We start from the raw sequence: 17,683 nt of genomic DNA on the forward strand, positions 1-17,683 counted from the left end.
TGAGCATGTGCTACAACAAACAGATGCTGCAAGAGGAAATTCTCAGTGCTCCAGGCACGCAGAAGGGGCCCCTGGAGAAAACATCCACAAGGAAGTAACACCTCGCTGAATCCACCTCCGCTTCCCTGAAGTAGTGCAATAGCTCCCCAGGTAACCTCTAGCCTTGCCCTCCACTATTCTGTCTTCCTGCACTGGGATCCAGCCACATCAGCTAGCTTTTGCAGTTCCTAGAACATATCATGCGTGGTCTTACTTCAGGGCATCTGCACTGGTTTCTTCTGCCCAAAAAGCTCTTCTCCCAGATACAGCACACCTTACTGCCTCGTTCCTTTAGTTTTTGCTCAGTTGTTTCTACCTCTTTCGACGTGGAGGTCTCACCTATCACTTTATCTAAAATTTCAACTTCCTTATTCCTTTAGCAATTCTTCTCCCTCACATGAGTTTACATTTCTCCATAGTACTTATCACCATCTACATACTATATATTTTATATACTATCTGTTGTCTGCACTAAAAGTAGCTATCTAAGAGCAGGGAGTCTTTCCTACCTTGATCATTCCTGCATTCCCTTTGCATAGAAGAGGCTCTGATACAAAGAAAGCATTCCATACATGTAATAAATGAGTAAGTAGAGTCCAACCAGGCATGGGGTGGGGGTAGGTTATTAAAGAGGCAAGAATGTTCCAGACAGAAGGAGCTCTATGTGCAGAGTGGGTGCTATGGGTTGAACTGTCACCTCTCCTGCAACCCAAATTCAGATACTGAAATCCTAACTCTGCATACCTGTACCAAATAATGTGTGACCTTATTTGGAGATTGCAGATGTAATTTGGCCATTGCAGATGTAATTAGTTAAGTTAGGATGAAGTCCTATTGGGGTAGGGGGACCCTAATCCAACATGACAGGTGTCTTTGAGAAAAAAAAAAAAAAGAATTTGGACAAAGACGCACACAAGCAGAACGCCATGTAAAAATGAAGGCAGAGCTCAGGTGATGGTTCTCTAAGCCAGGGAATGTCAAAGACATCAGAAACCTAGGTGAGAGGCACGGAACAGATTCCCCTTCACGGCCCTCAGAAGGAATCAACCTGACAACACCTTGGTCTTGGACACCCAGCCACCGAAACTGAGTCAATAATTGTTGTTTAAGCCATCTAGTTTGGGGTACTTTGTTAGGGCTGCCTTAGCAAGCAAATCAAACATGGCAAAAAAGAAGAATCAGGCAACACAGTATTAATGGACCACAGTCAAGGGTCTTTCTTCCTACAACCTGCTCCTTTTAATTACCTTAAAAATACAACCTAATCCCAGTTAGGTCCCTGGCAAAACCAGATTTTCACATAAGGGGGAAGCACCAATGACAACATGGGACTGGATAAGCCGTAATTCAAACCACTTCTAGAAAAAGAAATTGAAGTACATGTACTAATGATAATAGACTAAAACTGACGGTTTTATAAATGATTTTATAAATTATACCATCTTGGCTAGAAGAAGAAGTTAGTAACTTTTCATGTATTCAGGTTTTATTTTAGTTGAAAATTTTAAACGTGGAGAAATTTATTTTCATGTTGCAAATCAAACTGTAGTTTAGGCTTACATTTTGTAATATTGAATTAAATGGCTTGTGATCTATATATTCATATGAATTGATTTGTGGTATTCAAGTCCTGTCTAGAGCATGTTTAGAAAAGGTGGATGGGGAATTGTAAGGAAAGTGAAGAATTTCAAATATTAATGACAGTGACTGGCATGATTTTTTTTATACCTGTCTTGAATATTTACTTATAGTTAAATATTTGAAGATTTTTTTTTAATGGGTATGAACAAGTCATGAATTATAGCTTTGCAGGTACTTTGAGTCAGAGAGCCTCCCACTCCAGTTTTCAGCCATGTGAATAGTCTGTTTTCTTTTTGATAAAATAAACCTATCATTTATAAAACCATTATGGAATTTAAGAGAATCAGATATATAGACCCACACATATAGAGCCAATGGATTTTTTTTAAAGATTTTATTTATTTGCGAGAGAGAGAGAGAGAGAGAAAATGAGAGGTGGGGGGGAAGAGGGAGAGAGGCAGAGAAAGAAGCAGACTCCAGGGAGCCCAAGGCAGGGCTCGATCCCAGGACCCTGAGATCATGACCTGAGCCAAAGGCAGATGCTTAACTGACTGAGCCACCTAGGAGCCCCCCAGCCAATTGATTTTTTCAACAAAAAACTAAGCTACTTAGAACTGTCTTGTCAACAAATGGTCAGATGGTGCTGGAACAACTGGATATCATATGTAAAAACAAAACAAAAACTTAAAATCAGTTCATACCTCAACCATACACAAAATTAACTCAAAACGGACCACTAATCTAAAATTAAACCCTAAAACTAAAATATAGGAGAAAACCTTTGAGAACTTGGGTTAGGCAGACTTCTTAGATATGATACAAAAAGCACAATTGTTGAAAGAACAAAATGATAAATCAGACTTCCATCAAAACTTCTCTTCCAAAGACAGTTAAGAGAATGAAAAGACAAATCATGGACTAGGAGAAAATATTCACAGAGCATATATCTGATAAAATATCTGCATCTAAAACATATTTTTAAAATACATTACAGTGCCTGGGTGGCACAGCTGGTCAAGCCACCGACCCTGGGTTTCGGGTCAGGTCGTGATCTTGTTAATCATAGGATCCAGCCCCCATTTGGGCTCTGTGCTCACGCATCAGTACGACAGCTAAAACTAAAACAACTGGCTAAAGCAAGAGTTGGTGAGGATGTGGAAGAACTAGAACTTTCACACATAGCCCCTTGGAATGCAACATGGTTTGACAATTTCTTTAATAATCAAATATATACCTACCATTTGGTCCACCAATTTCACTCCTAGACATTCCCCCAAAGGAAATAAAAGCATATGTCCCATATACAGAGCTGTGCATAAATGTTCACAGCAGCTTTATTTGTAACAGCCAAACACTGGAAACAACACAATGTTCAAAAACAGGTGAACACATAACCAAACCATTCTATGTAAATGAAATACTACTCAAAAGAGGAAAAACCCACTGATATATTCCACAACATAGTTGGAACTCAAAACAATAATGCAGAGTAAAAAGCAGCCAAAAAATGGCTTTGTACTGTAAAATTCCATTGATATGAAATTCTAGGAAAATCAAAACTAATGTGGAGTGATGGAAAGACAATCCATAGTTGCACTACCCAAAGGTGGGGTGAGCGGAAGCAGGAATTAAAAAAAAAAAAAATAACGAAACTTTCAGGGTGTGATAGATATGTACATTATCTTTTTGGGGATGGGGGCAGAGGGAAGGATCTTAAGCAGGCTCCATGCCCAGTGCGGAGCCCAATGCGGGGCTAGATCTCACAACCCCAAGGTCATGACCTGAGTCGAAATCAAGAGTCAGATGCTTTACCAACTGAGCCACCCAGGATCTCCAGATATGTACATTATCTTGATTGTGGTGATGGTTTCACTGGTGCATACAAAGGTCAAACTGTATACTCTAAGTATGCATAGTTATTATATGTCAATTTTACCTCAAGTTTAAAGATGAAATGATATATATGAAAAGAATATTTACACAGCAGTGTGTAGTATACTGAAAGTGAGTAGCATATCACATATACAGAACTGAGTTGGGTTAGGGAAAAAAAAAAACCCGTGGGAAATAAAAAACCTGGCATCTAAGTATTGTAAAATCCCTTAATCCTATTTATAGCATGCTGTTACTAGTAACTGCAAAAATTATTTTCAAATGACACACTGCTTTTATACCAAGGAAGGCTTTTATAAATCTGTTTCCCTAGATGTTAGTGCAATCATACTTATAATAATCTATTTTCTAAATAATTTAGAATATATAGTTTGACAAGAATGATGAATGTCAACAGCAACTACAGAACAGAACATTTAAAATCGAGACAGTCCTGTAAATGCCAAGATACATGTTACAGTACTTTTCATTTCTTCAGAGGCTTTTAAAATGGTCACCACATTGTAGGGAGGAAAAGCCATGAGTAAATGCAGTATGTTGCATTGAGCTATTTCAGGCAGCCGTTACCTAGAGGCATAACCTAGAAGCTAGGTTGCAAATACTCCGCCCTCTTAACAGTCTCTGAATCTTAAGGACCTGGGCCTATTCTTTTAATTAAAAGACTAATCAATGCTCTACTAGCATTTGGCTAATAACCATTTTCCCCGTATCCACATTATATTCAAAGTTTCCACTTATTAGTCTATGAAATTACCAGAAAGTAAGACTATTTCACGTGGTGACTTCTTCTGCAAAAAGGTACCTTTCACATACATTATAAAAATAAAAATATACTTACAGCAGCTACAGGGATAAGAATCTCCACAAATAAACCAGCAAGTGCATGTTTTATATCTTTATCTTTTACTTCTAAGAAATACTGAGCACATTCCTTGAGGGGGAAAGAGGTATAATATTAGGTTCACAAAAGAGGAAGATTTAAGAATTTTTAATACCATGATAAAATTTTTTAAATACTGTCATTTTACCAAAAAGCTAAGGTCAAAACATGCTCAAATTAAAAAAGAAAGTTTTTAGTATATGTGCTGCGGAAGCGAGCACTCAAATTAAAAAAGAAAGTTAATTCACACTTGTGACAAATTTAACACTTGGAGTAAGGAATTAATAATGATGTCATTAATTTATATACATTTTGTTTCTTTTAAAAAGTTATGAAGAGCAAGAATAACCACTGTGAGGCTAATTCTAATCCCTGCAATGGAGAAGGTATATCACCTGCATGAACTGAAATGATGCTTCAAAATCTTCTACAGGATACATTTTCACTCGAAAAAATTTCATTCCCATTATTAAGCTGATGATGCTTTGTACCACATGTGGGCTCTGTTCCTTTTGCCGTAGTTCTTTCAATTCTGTCACAAACTTCTTCCTCACAGCCTGAAACCTTTAATATACACGAATATATAATATGACATGAATTTAAAACACTAACTTCCCACATGATATTCAACGTGGAAATCTTAAGATATTGTACCTAAACATCATCTCTTTTCTTGGCCCTCCTCAAAATTACCAGAAAAGCATACAGAAAAACAAAGTTATTTGTCATTCCGAATCCACTGTTCATTTATTTTAAAATTACAAGTTCCATAAGGAGATAAAATAAGATTTCTTTATTCCTATCATAGCATCAGTACAGCTCCATTACCATTTAATAATCATAATAAAAACAAAATCAGATAATCCACCCATAAAACGTCCCCCCGTAAATCAGATAGTGTCTAATTTTTAATGCTTTTTATAAAGTCTGTAATTTGAGTTATACAGAGAACAAATTAGGGACTATAAATTTGTTCAAAGACATGAACCAATCAGTTTTAGACCACTATCACTTAAAATTAATTTCTCCTTACACTGGAGAAAAACTGAAGGAGAGGAATGGGGGAACATGGTCTCGCACAATGGGAATAAGCGAAAGAACCCGAAATGCTTTCAAATATAAGCCCCATCCTGGATTCAAATGACCACAACTGATAAGGGTTTTTTTTTCTGTTTACACTACAAAAAGATACCTAACAATTTAATAACCAATAATATTTAATTTCCCCCCTCTACAAAATATGAAACAGCTAGATTTTACTGTTAATGTTACTTGGGGAAACCAGTTCCTGAAAGTAAAAATGACAAATGAAGCCTATTTTCCAATCGTCACAGTGACTACAGAGGGGAAAGATAATAGTGCATACTAATGAAATATGGATACATGATAGAAAATACTACTTATCCACTTCCATTTGAGTCTTGGGGAATACAATACCATTTTCCATGAAAGTATTCTTTTGCATTTTATAAAGAAAATATAAAGTGGATAAAAACCTTCCCATTGCAAGAACACTAGAATCCAAGGGTTTTCTCTTTTATTAAATTTCTCATAATTATTATTAGTTACTAAAATCACAGGAACTAAACATTAACAAGAATTGTACTTGGCTTCTTAGAACTTAGAAAGGTTTTTCTCTGATGATTTCAGGACCAAAGACTCTTTAAATGACATCAAGAAAATCTTCATCGATAACTTTTTACCTCACAAATTTCCCAGTAGCAACAAAGGAAATTCAAAATCTTCCACAGTCTTCAGAGCAAGCACAAGATACTAAAGACAAACTTTTTTACTATTTACTATAATGATGGTTCAAGGCAATTCAATGAGTGTAACTCCTAATGAACAACACCTTTATGGAGTAATCTATTACCGCCTTTTTCTTTTTTGGTATCTCTTCTACCTATCCAAAACTCTGTTTGGTGCTAAAACAAGTAAGATAATTAGGAGGAAGACATTGCACTCAGAAATGAAAGTACTCAACGAGAAAGTATTAAAAGTCATTATTAGCTCTGTAGAGTTCTAAAAAAATTAAAAAGATGTAAAAAAACATTTCTCATAGACTAGTTAAAACAAGTTGTGAAATTAATGTATGGATTTAACTTTTAAATCGTCTAAGGAATGGAGCAGCTAAGTAATGAAAGGTGGAGTTCAAAATAAATATGAAAAAAAAATAGATCTAAAACTGTATCTATTATACTAGTAATGAAGTATTCTAAAACACAAATTGAAATCAGGATTTGTAACACTTACTTTGATTGGGCAAGAACCCCTATCACCTCTGCATATAAATCTGCAATAATATGCACATTCCCAGTGTTGGTTCCTGAATATCTAAAACAACAAGAGAACAAATGCATTATCAAATTTTTCTACAAACTCTCCCTAATAAATCTGAAAATTTCTTATCAGGGTGTTATACAGTTTTTTTTCTCTGAAGATTCATCTATAGGATAATAAAAACCACATGAATTTTCTTCTATCTGGATTTTACTGTCATGAAATCTAACCTTCTAATTCTTATGTAAATCCAATCAATAGTTTTAAGAATTATTTTAATAAAATCTTTCCTATGGAGGCGCCTGGTGTCAGTTTTATCTGAGGGTCTTGAGCATAAGCCCCACATTGGGCATGAAGCCTTAAAAACAAAAAACAAAAAACCAACAAAAGAAAACACCTTTTCTATAAGCATTTGGTGTGGATTCCAAAAAAAAAAAGAGAGAGAGAGAGAAAGATAAATGCTTTGAACTCTAAAAACAAATGATCAATGAGAGTTTGAATTATACTTAAATGGTCTAAACCTGGCCGGCAGAGAAAACAATGATCCCAAGCTAGCATTTTACTTACCCTTCCTTATGTTTAAAGTGCTTAAAAGCTAAGTTTAGAACTTCATGAACTAAGGGATCGGGCACAGGATGAACAGGAATCTAGAACAAAAAAATTATCAAGTCAGCAAGAGCTAAAGGTTACAAGTCTTTTCTGAGTGTTCTCCACATTTCAACTAATTAAATCAATAACCAGTTTTCATTTCCATATGATCTACTACCACTTAGTCAATCTTCCCTTTTTCTAAGGATGTTACTTTCTCTGAGAATTCAGTTACCCATCTAATTTAATAGGCTCTAAATTTAAGAATGTTAGCTTCATAATCACAAATCCTTGAACTATGGCCCATAAAGGGGAAAAAGTAGTCGTGATCACTGATGTGACTCTAATTATTACTGCCCGGAAATTACAAAGACACCCACATGTACCTCTCTGCGACACCAATAGGAAAGCAACCTCTGGCTGAGCCAAACACATTCCATTTGTCTGATTTTCTATCATAAACAGTAGCCAAAACGACACCAACTTTTCCAATTTAAAATTATTTCCAATTTAAAACTAATACTTGTTCGTATTAGAAATCTGTCATTTAAATACCTTTGTTTTGTTTAGTTCTTTAAATGCTCCTTCCTAAGCCATAAAACAAATCAAAATATTTAAACCAGAAAGTAAAATCCCTGCCCCATCCCCCTTTCATAATCACTATTAATAGCTTGGCATATATCCTTCCAGATTTTTTCCTACACACACCCACACATACACACCTTAGTTTTCTTACTTATTTTTATTATGTTGTTAGTCACCGTACAGTACATCATTAGTTTTTGATGTAGTGTTCCATGACTCATTGTTTGCGTATAACACCCAGTGCTCCATGCAGTACGTGCCCTCTTTAATACCCATCACCGGGCTAACCTATCTCCCCACTCCCTCCCCTCTAAAACCCTCAGTTTGTTTCTAGGAGTCCAGAGTCTCTCATGGTTCATCTCCCCCTCCAATTTGCCCCCCCTTCATTTTTCCCTTCCTTCTCCTAATCTCCTCCATGCTATTCCTTATGTTCTACAAATAAGTGAAGCCATATTAAAATTGACTTTCTCTGCTTATTTCACTTAGCATAATCTCCTCCAGTCCCTTCCATGTTGATGTAGAAGTTGGGTATTCATCCTTTCTGATGGATGAGTAATATTCCATTGTATATACGGACCACATCTTTATCCATTCATCTGTTGAAGGGCATCTTGGTTCTTTCCACAGTTTGGCTATTGTGGACATTGCTGCTATGAACATTGGGGTGCATATGGCCCTTCATTTCACTACATCTGTGTCTTTGGGGTAAATACCCAGTAGTGCAATTGCCGGGTCATAGGGTAGCTCTATTTTTAATTTTTTGAGGCACTTCCACATTGTTTTCCAAAGTGGCTGTACCAACCTACATTCCCACCAACAGTGTAAGAGGGTTCCCCTTTCTCCACAACCTCTCCAACATGTTTCTTGTCTTGTCAATTTTTCCATTCTAACTGGTGTAAGGTGGTATCTCAATGTGGTTTTGATTTGAATTTCCCTGATGGCTAATGATGATGAACATTTTTTCATGTGTCTGTTAGCCTTTTGTATGTCATCTTTTGAGAAATGTCTGTTCATGTCTTCTGTCCATTTTTTGACTTGTTTTTTGGGGTGTTGAGTTTGAGAAGTTCTTTATAGATCGTGGATATCAGCCTTTGTCTGTAGTGCCATTTGCAAAAATCTTCTCCCATTCCGTGGGTTCCTTCTTTGTTTTGTTGACTGTTTCTTTTGCTGTGCAGAAGCTTTTAATCTTGATTAAGTCCCAAAAGTTCATTTTCACTTTTGTTTCCCTTGCCTTCGGAAACACGTCTTGAAAGAAATTGCTGTGGCTGATGTCGAAGAGGTTACTGCCCATGTTCTCCTCTAGGATTTCGATGGATTCCTGTCTCACATTGAGGTCTTTCATTCATTTTGAGGTTATCGTTGTGTATGGTGTAAGAGAATGGTTGAGTTTCATTCTTCTGTATATAGCTGTCCAATTTTCCCAGCACCATTTATTGAAGAGACTTTTTTCCATTGCATATTTTTTCCTGCTTTGTCTAAGATTATTTGACCATAGAATTGAGGGTCCATATCTGGGCTCTCTATTCTGTTCCATTGGTCTATGTGTCTTTTTTTACACACCTTAGTTTTCTTAAAATGATGAATCTTTCCATGTCAGTACTTAGAGCTCCTCCTTTCTTTTCAATGGCCATATACTACTCAGCATATTATTATTCAATGAGCTTCCCATTGCTGAACATTGCATTCCAGATTTTCAATAATCAATATAATGCTATACAATAAACATCTTATACATTTAATGTTATATACTTGTATAGTTCCATGGGAGTGAGTCCAAAAGAAGGAACTGATGGATCAAAGATTATAAAAGTTACCTTTGATATATATTCAAGGTCTATATATGTGTGGGTCTGTTTTTGAAAAAGCTCACTATTCCATCAACTTTTATATGTTGGTACTAAAATCATAGTCTTCATTATTAGACTTTATGAATAAGTTCTGATGTCTGGTACTGAAAATCCCCCTTATTTTTCTTCAGACAGAGCTTAGCCATTTTTGGCCCACTGCTCCTCCATATTCAACTTAGAGCCACCCTTTGAAGGTATACAAAAAAAGGTCAAGATTTTCATTGGAGTGGCAATCAATCTATACATCAGTTTGGGGCTAACTGTATTCTTCTACATTCACATGGAATATTTTTTCACTTCTTTAAAGGCTTTTGGCAAGGCTTTATAATTTTCTGTTTTTGTCCTTTGATGGGCTTATTCCTAATAAATATGAAGAGAAGCCTGATTTAATTAGTAATAAGGAGAATGAAAATACACAAGGTATCATTTTATACCTACTCAATGGGGAAAAGTCTGACAATACCAAATAGTAGAGATAATGTAAATGAATGAGGTTTATAGACATTGCTGGTGTTAAGTTTAAATCAATTTTTCATATAGCCAACAATCTAGTGAGGCAGACCAAAGTGTGCCACCCCAAAATATGTCACTTTGGCATGAGAATTAGTTTGAGCTGAAGGCAACTGACAAAGAGCAGGTGCAAGAAAAGCTCTCCAGCTTTTCTTTTTCTGCCTAAAAGCAGTCTCCCCTCTCTTTCCCACACCAAGAAAACAACAACCATTATCATCAGAACCAGAAAGCTGACAATGAGATAGGTTTGCACAAAGCTTACGAAACAGCCCTTATCTTCCATTAGTTTCCCCCATAGATTTTCCTTCCCCCAATTTACCACCCCTAGAAGCCCAGAACTTTTCCTTTGTCTTGTCACTTCACGATGTATTGCTCTTTGTTAAATTTTAGGGCCTAACCATTCTTTGTCTTCAACTTCTTTTTCATGAAGACCTCCATATGCATATGTAATAAACCTTTTCTCCTGTTAATGTGATGTTTGTCAATTTAATTTGCAGGGCTCCAGAAATGAACTTAAGAGGGTGGAGCTCCACTACACTAGCAATTATATGCCTAAGAAAATTATTATGTATAGCTACACAGTTCATGGATTAATCCTAGCAACATAACGTTGAGTGAAAAAGTAAGTCACAGAGGACAACATACAGAATGATACATTTTTAAAGAAAATTCAAAGATAAGAAAAACTTACTATTCAAACATATGAAAACATTTTTTAAAGAAAATAATTAACATAAAAATCAGTAAAATGGTAAGAGGGTAGCCAGGGAGTGAACCAGGAGAGACTCACATAATTAGGCTTAAGCTATGGGTATTTTGGGGCCTACAGGTAACCATTATATTGTAAACAAATACAAAGGCAGCCACACAGAGACCAATGATAACAGTGTACCTTGAACCAGGATCATGATTTACCCCATTCTGTGGACCCAAGTCCAATTAAAAAAAACACATAGGAATTCCACATTTCCCTATTTTTTTTAACTATATATATTATAGAACACCTCATCAATAGGATAAAATCATAATAGAGATTTTAAGTTATCAAGAAAGCCACAAACTAGACTGGGGGAAAGAACAGCAGGGAACTCTAATTATTTAGAGATGGTCAGGGAATGTTTCTTGAGGGTTTGATAAAGGGGAGGTTTTTATTTAAAATAATTTATTTTTTACAAAGGTAAATCAGGAGTCTATCAGGAGGGAGCTGAATTTAGTCCTGAATAAGGATCAGGAGCTAGTTCAAACCTAGTAAATAGGAGAGAGGCATTAGAAACAGTAACCACAATTACACTGTAATAAGGGACAAGAGATACAAGAAATCCCGTAAGTATTCATCCACCCGTATTCAACTCAATGAGAAAGTGACTAAACTCACACAACACAGAGGAGAATACTAGCATTTTAAAATGCTGTCCAGGGGTGCCTGGGGGGCCCAGTCAGTTAAGGGTCTGCCTTCAGCTTGGGTCATGATCTCAGGGTCCTGGGATCGAGCCCTGCATCGGGCTCCCTGTTCAGTCGGGAGCCTGCTTCTCCCTCTGCCCCTCCCCCTGCCTGTGCTCTCTCTCTCTCTCTCTCTCTCGCTCTCTCTCTGTCAAATAGATAAATAAAAATCTTAAAAATAAATAAAATAAAATGCTGCCCAAGCAGAGGGAGGCATTGCAGCTAACACAGCTTTGAAAGGCTCATGGTGAACTTTTACTCCAGGACGGAAGGCTATAGCTTTATCTTGGCTAAGCAGATTGGTATTTGTTGTTGACCAGAGGAGGATCAGAGAGAGCATTCGTCTCAGATTTCCGAGAAATTGGGACAATCCTCAAGGCCTGTACCTGGAATCCAATTTGAAGAAAATGTGCTCCATCACAAAATCAAATAGGGATTAAGTGAGGAAGCAGCTGTAATCCAAACTCTACCTTTCTTAGTTCTCAATGAACCAGTAGCCTGATGATAGAGCAAAGAAGTTTATTCATCCGTTTGTAGAAGCCAAGATTTGAAAATCCCATGTTAATAAATTGTACAGAAACTGAATTTATTCTACACAGGAAGGTTCAAGAATTCAGACTCTACAAGAATAATCTCAACCTTTGTCCCACATTGGAAGACTAAATTTTAAACCCAGGATTTCTTTAGCAACTAGAAATAATTAACTAGGAAGTTCATGATTGACTATATATAAAAAGCTTTTCAGGGGCGCCTGGGTGGCTCAGTGGGTTAAACATCTGCTTTTGGCTCAGGTCATGATCCCAGAGTCCCAGGATCGAGCCCCGCATCAGGCTCCCTGCCCAGTGGGGAGTCTGCTTCTCCCTCTCCCCCTGCTCCTTCTCTCTTGTTCTCTCAAATAAATATATAAAATCTTTCAAAAAAAAAAAAAAACTTTTCAGGGACACCTGGGTGGCTCCACTGGTTAAGCATCTGCCTTCAGCTCAGGTCATGATCCCAGGGTCCTGGGATCAAGTTCCGCATCAGGCTCCCTGCTCGTTGGGGAGCCTGCTTCTCCGTCTGCCTCTCGCTCACCCTGCTTGTGTTCTCTTTCTCCCTCTGACAAATAAATAAAATCTTAAAAAATAATAATTAAAAAAAGCTTTTTAATCTTTTATAGGCAGACACTTCCTCCTAGAAGTGTAACAATCATGTTTTGTTGATATAGGAATTTCAGAATATTGGCTGATCAATTAAGTAGAGACATGACAATCTTTTACTTGGTACTCTGAATACCTCTTTTTAGGACAGTACTATTATCTCATATTAAGAAGAAACTCAAAACAGTATTCCCAAAGTGCTCCTTTTTTTACACACCAAGCTGATGAATTTAGTATAAGTAAACTATAATCACACCTTTATACAATAAATAAAAACATTTTCTTCACTATAATGATAAAAGTGTAGAAAGACCATGGATTTTGGTTTAATCAAGCCAAAGCTTCTCTTTTTACTAGTTATATAACCTTGAGCAAGTCTCCATTTCCCCACCTATAAAACACAGACAACAGACTGGAAGCCTATAATCAACGGCCCTGAGAGAATGAAAAATCAAGTATAATACAACTGGAGATTGATTCTTGTCCTCTCACCTTTTCCATCTTTTTCTACAAGGGACTAGGCCAAAATTCTTACCTCCTGAGAAAGCAGGGCACACAAAGGGACTAGAATACAAGGACGGAGATGCTGAGGGGAGAGCCTGGTAGGGAAAATGGCAGGAAACCAGGGCCCATTCGAGAAGCAAGGAGGCAGATGTAGTCTCCCAGCTGATATTCCCTCAACTGGGCCCATAAATAGGCCCTAAGGTAACAAAAACAATTACTATCATCAATGCTGCTGTCCCACACATCCCAGTCAGCCCTGTGGCTACCCACTGGTGGTTAAAATGGAGCAGACACCTACCACCAGGGGCTGACAACCTTCACTAGGGAAGAGGCTGTCCGTGGATCAAGCAGCCTGACTTCCAGAATCTATTCCAGAATTCATGGCGCTAATCACACAGGCTGGCCGCAGACATTTCACTGACCTTGCAATAATGCAACTCTGCATTTTATGTGTTTTAATTTTTTTATACTCCACTTACTGTGCTGTGGTTTTCCCATACTGATTTCCTCACAGGGATGTTTAGTGCACTCTAAGCCAGAGATATGAAATACAGGTCAACTTAAACCTGTAATTTCTCCTAAACTGTCTTCTTTGGTCCAGTGATGTCTGAAGCCTACCAACGACAGCTAGGGACACTCTTAGCTGTGCTATATACTCTCTATTACCCCTACCATGGCCACCACCAACCCTTTTTATGCGTCTGTGTGTCAGGTATTAGGTAGGCATTTTTATAAATATTACTTGTAACACTTAGTCTTACAAGGTAGATGCTTGTCCCCTATTTTACAGATGAGGGAACTAAAGTTCAGAAGCTGATGTGTACTTCTCTAGAAAATACTGTATGCCCAGTTCCCGACATATAAAAATGCATTGAATAAAGGAAACAAATAAGGAAAGAAAGTTTTCAATTTTATCATATTGTAGCCAGAAAAGAGACACAGAAATAGAAGTGAAAGAAGAAACAGGTCTTATCTTTAATTTTTGGAAGAAAAAAAGGACCACCTCTAAACATTTTAAGAATGAACATTTTCAGGATGCATACATTCTTAAAATCCCTATTTCTCCCCTTATTTTCAATAATAATAATGAAAGTAATAATAAAATCATTCTCAAACTCAATCTCAGAAAAAGGCAGCGGCATGGGGGTGGGGGCAGAATCCCATTTCAGCTTACAGAGGAAAAGTTCTACTTTCATGGAATAACATTCCCACCCATAGTATCAAGACTTTTTCAGGACTTGTCATTTGTGATTTTAGAAGCAGCTCTAATTCTACGTCAACATTCCAGAAGGATATATATCTAGTAGACTGTAAAAAACACCCGGGGGCGCCTGGCTGGCTCAGAGGGTCATGCAACTCTTGACCTCAGAGTCATGCATTCCAGCCTCACGTTGCATACAGAGATTACTTAAAAAACTTAAAAGAAAAAGTTACCCAAGTTTTATTCCAAGGCCATTCCCACCACCCCCACCTCCCAACCTTTAATGCTTTTATCGCATCATCAAAGTGAGAAATAACAAAATCAGGGTAAGATATGGATACCGTGGAGTCGGTGAGGCTCATTCATTACCTAAGCGACCAGCTTTCAGTGCAAAGGGGAATGAATACATTTAGCCTCAGAAAAATCACAAATAACTGCATAACCTTCAGGGTACTCATCCACATCGAAAATGCAAATGTTAAATCTGAAAATACTAAGGATGTACTCCCCCTTCTGATACTTCACAACAGCACAAATAAAACTAAGCCAAGAGCTGGAATTGGTTTACAAACCAAGTTTCCCAATCTTCTTATTTGTTTCAAAGAGCAAATGTCTGACTAAAATTTCATATGAAAAGAAAATTGCTTCAAACTTTCTAAAGGTTTATGTTGCCGTTTAACCATGCTTTTGCTATGAATTTGAAAGCCTTTGGCATCAACATGCTAAAATTGGTAGTTGGCCATGATCCTAAAATTATGTTTGACTTTCTTGAAAAAATAAAATTAGTCCTCTATCATCTTGAATTACTTTTGTTCCCACAGTGAATCACGCTCATTTCATCACATTTATACTAACTCAATTCTTTGTCTAATTTGTCATGATTAAAACTTTAATCTTCCAAGATGCTGGCCATTTCACCTAATTTTGTATCACTGATTTTACCAATATTTTTATTATTAATGGGAGAAAACTTGGAATAAAACAGTGAACTAACTTTATAATCATCAGCAAGTCACTAAATTAAGAACATGTCTTTATCTGCAAGATGAAAGTAACAGATAATACTTATGGAGCACTTTCCATGTCCCAGGCGTTACTGTATTTAATGCTTATCATTCTACAAAAATGGTATTATTTCCATCCCTCTTTTACAGAGGGGAGAAAAAGGTAGTGGATAATAACTCGCCCAAGTTACACAGCAAGAAAATGACAGAGCTGAGATGAAAACACTTGCCCTGTCTGTCTCCCAGTTTTATTACAACGACCGGCTGATACAAAGGATATAGAGCCTTCAGGCATTATGAAGAGTTCTACACACGCATGAAGACATGACAAATTATTCAAGAAACAAAAAACGTATAATATATGAGGTCAAGGACTAACCCGTAAAGAATATTTACTCCTCCTTATGACTGGCCCAACCATGTATCAATACCTCAGTACTCCTGGGACCGTCCGTCTCAACAAAATAAAACCAAGTCACGTTTTAATATGTGTCTCTTATATGGGGCAAAAGTAAAAATCCTATTAAATTCAAGATATATTACATTGATTAGTCTCCAGATCTATTAAACCCTACATCACTTTGACACAGTAGAAAATTGGGTTAGTTTGTCATGGTATTTCAGAAAGCTCTATTGATTTTTACTTCATTTTCTCTGGTTTTATTAGTTTTGAAGAAGCTAAAAAGACTTCCTTTTACTGGGGAAAAGAAAAAAAACCTACGTCAGATTTTAATAAATAAAGTATCTCTGTGTTCTTCGTGACAGATTTTATTCTTTCATGGGTGCATTTGAGTGAAAGTATGAGGATAGTGAGTAAAAGAGAGAAAAGTAAGTGGAAAGGCCACTGTAGGTTAGAATAATATGGTGACAGAACCAAAAAACAGAGCTTTGCTATTAAAGCTGTTGCAGGGACGCCTGGGTGGCTCAGTCGGTTGGGTGCCTGCCTTCGACTCAGGTCATGATCCCAGGGTCTTAGGATCGAGCCCCGCGTCCCTGCTCATCGGGAAGCCTGCTTCTCCCTCTGCCTGCCGCTCCCCCTGCTTGTGCTCTCTCTCTCTCTCTGACAAATAAATAAATAACATCTTCAAAAAAAAAAAAAAAGAGCTATTGTATTTCTTTTTTTTCATACTTTGAGTCCATTTGAACCATGGATCTAAAGGGATTTTGTGGAATGAACTTGAAAAATGAGCCCCATGGAAGTTTACAGATGCAGTGGTTCTCTCCTCCAGAAGAGCCACCTGGATTTTTTTTTAAGAGGAGAAGGAAGGGGGATGAAGACCAAGAGGATGGGGAGGCGAAAGGACGGGGAGAGAGAGGGGAGGAGAGACAGAAACCGACATCGGGCTTTCTGTGCACGGAAGCCCTGAGACCGCAATTTGGAGCAACTTTCAGAGGAGACACCGAATGGCAAGTGAAAGAATGTCTTGGGAAACGAAGGAGAAAAGGCACCATGGAGCCAGATCAGAGAGGGGCCTGAATGTCTAGGGGAACTTACAATTTCTCCTGCTAAACGAAGAAAACCTGTATTACTGAATCAAGCAAAGAAGTGCAAAATGTTGGTTACCAAATCACTCACATGACCTACATGGGCACACAGGAGATGCTAGAGGTCAACCACAATGAGTCCTAGGCAAAGTCTAGTCATGGTCAATGGCCGCTCTGGTCCAGAGCTCTTCAATCCCTAATTACGCTGGCTTCAGGGTCTTAGGATCCCAGTGAAATGGAGATCACAGAAAGCAAACCTGGCTTGTTAGCACAACTCCCAGATGAAATTTCTTTCCTACACCTAGAGAAAGACCTTTATGAAAGGCACAAATTAATTAAAATGATTTTCACCTTCGATTAACTCACTTACTTGTTTTTTATGTTTCAAACTTTTATTTGAGGATTTCAGATATTCAGATTTCAAGGGATTTTTCACATATGTTACAAAAACAAAGGCAAAGGACAAAGAAATACATCATTCAAATAATTTTATATTGCCTCTGTCAAAAAAATTGGCTGTCAATTAACTTTATAGCTAACTTTTGCTGTTTGTTTTCATATTATATATTCTACTTCATTTTGTATAACAAAAACAAAATCCCTGTCCAAACAGGTCATATGCATAATGTGATTTTTTTTTTTTCTTTTAGGTTTCCTAACTTTTTCAAAACATTACAGTGTACGTGGCTGGAAATATGTGGCTTGTGTTT

The 17,683-nt window shown here is 37.2% G+C and overlaps 1 protein-coding gene across 13 annotated transcripts in view; it reads right to left on the reverse strand.

Moving 5' to 3' along the window:
* FRYL (FRY like transcription coactivator) overlaps positions 1 to 17,683 on the reverse strand; it is a 251,574-nt gene that overhangs the window by 106,555 nt on the left and 127,336 nt on the right. For all 13 annotated transcript variants that reach the window (XM_027600445.2, XM_027600454.2, XM_027600452.2 and 10 more), the window contains 4 exons: positions 7,241 to 7,320; positions 6,647 to 6,727; positions 4,789 to 4,957; positions 4,352 to 4,444 (listed from right to left, as the gene is read on the reverse strand). In XM_027600445.2, the coding sequence (XP_027456246.1) occupies positions 4,352 to 4,444; positions 4,789 to 4,957; positions 6,647 to 6,727; positions 7,241 to 7,320 (423 nt within the window). The remainder of the gene's footprint in view (positions 1 to 4,351; positions 4,445 to 4,788; positions 4,958 to 6,646; positions 6,728 to 7,240; positions 7,321 to 17,683) is intronic.

This window comes from Zalophus californianus, chromosome 2 (genome assembly GCF_009762305.2).
Source record: "Zalophus californianus isolate mZalCal1 chromosome 2, mZalCal1.pri.v2, whole genome shotgun sequence".
NCBI classification, from domain to species: domain Eukaryota; kingdom Metazoa; phylum Chordata; class Mammalia; order Carnivora; family Otariidae; genus Zalophus; species Zalophus californianus.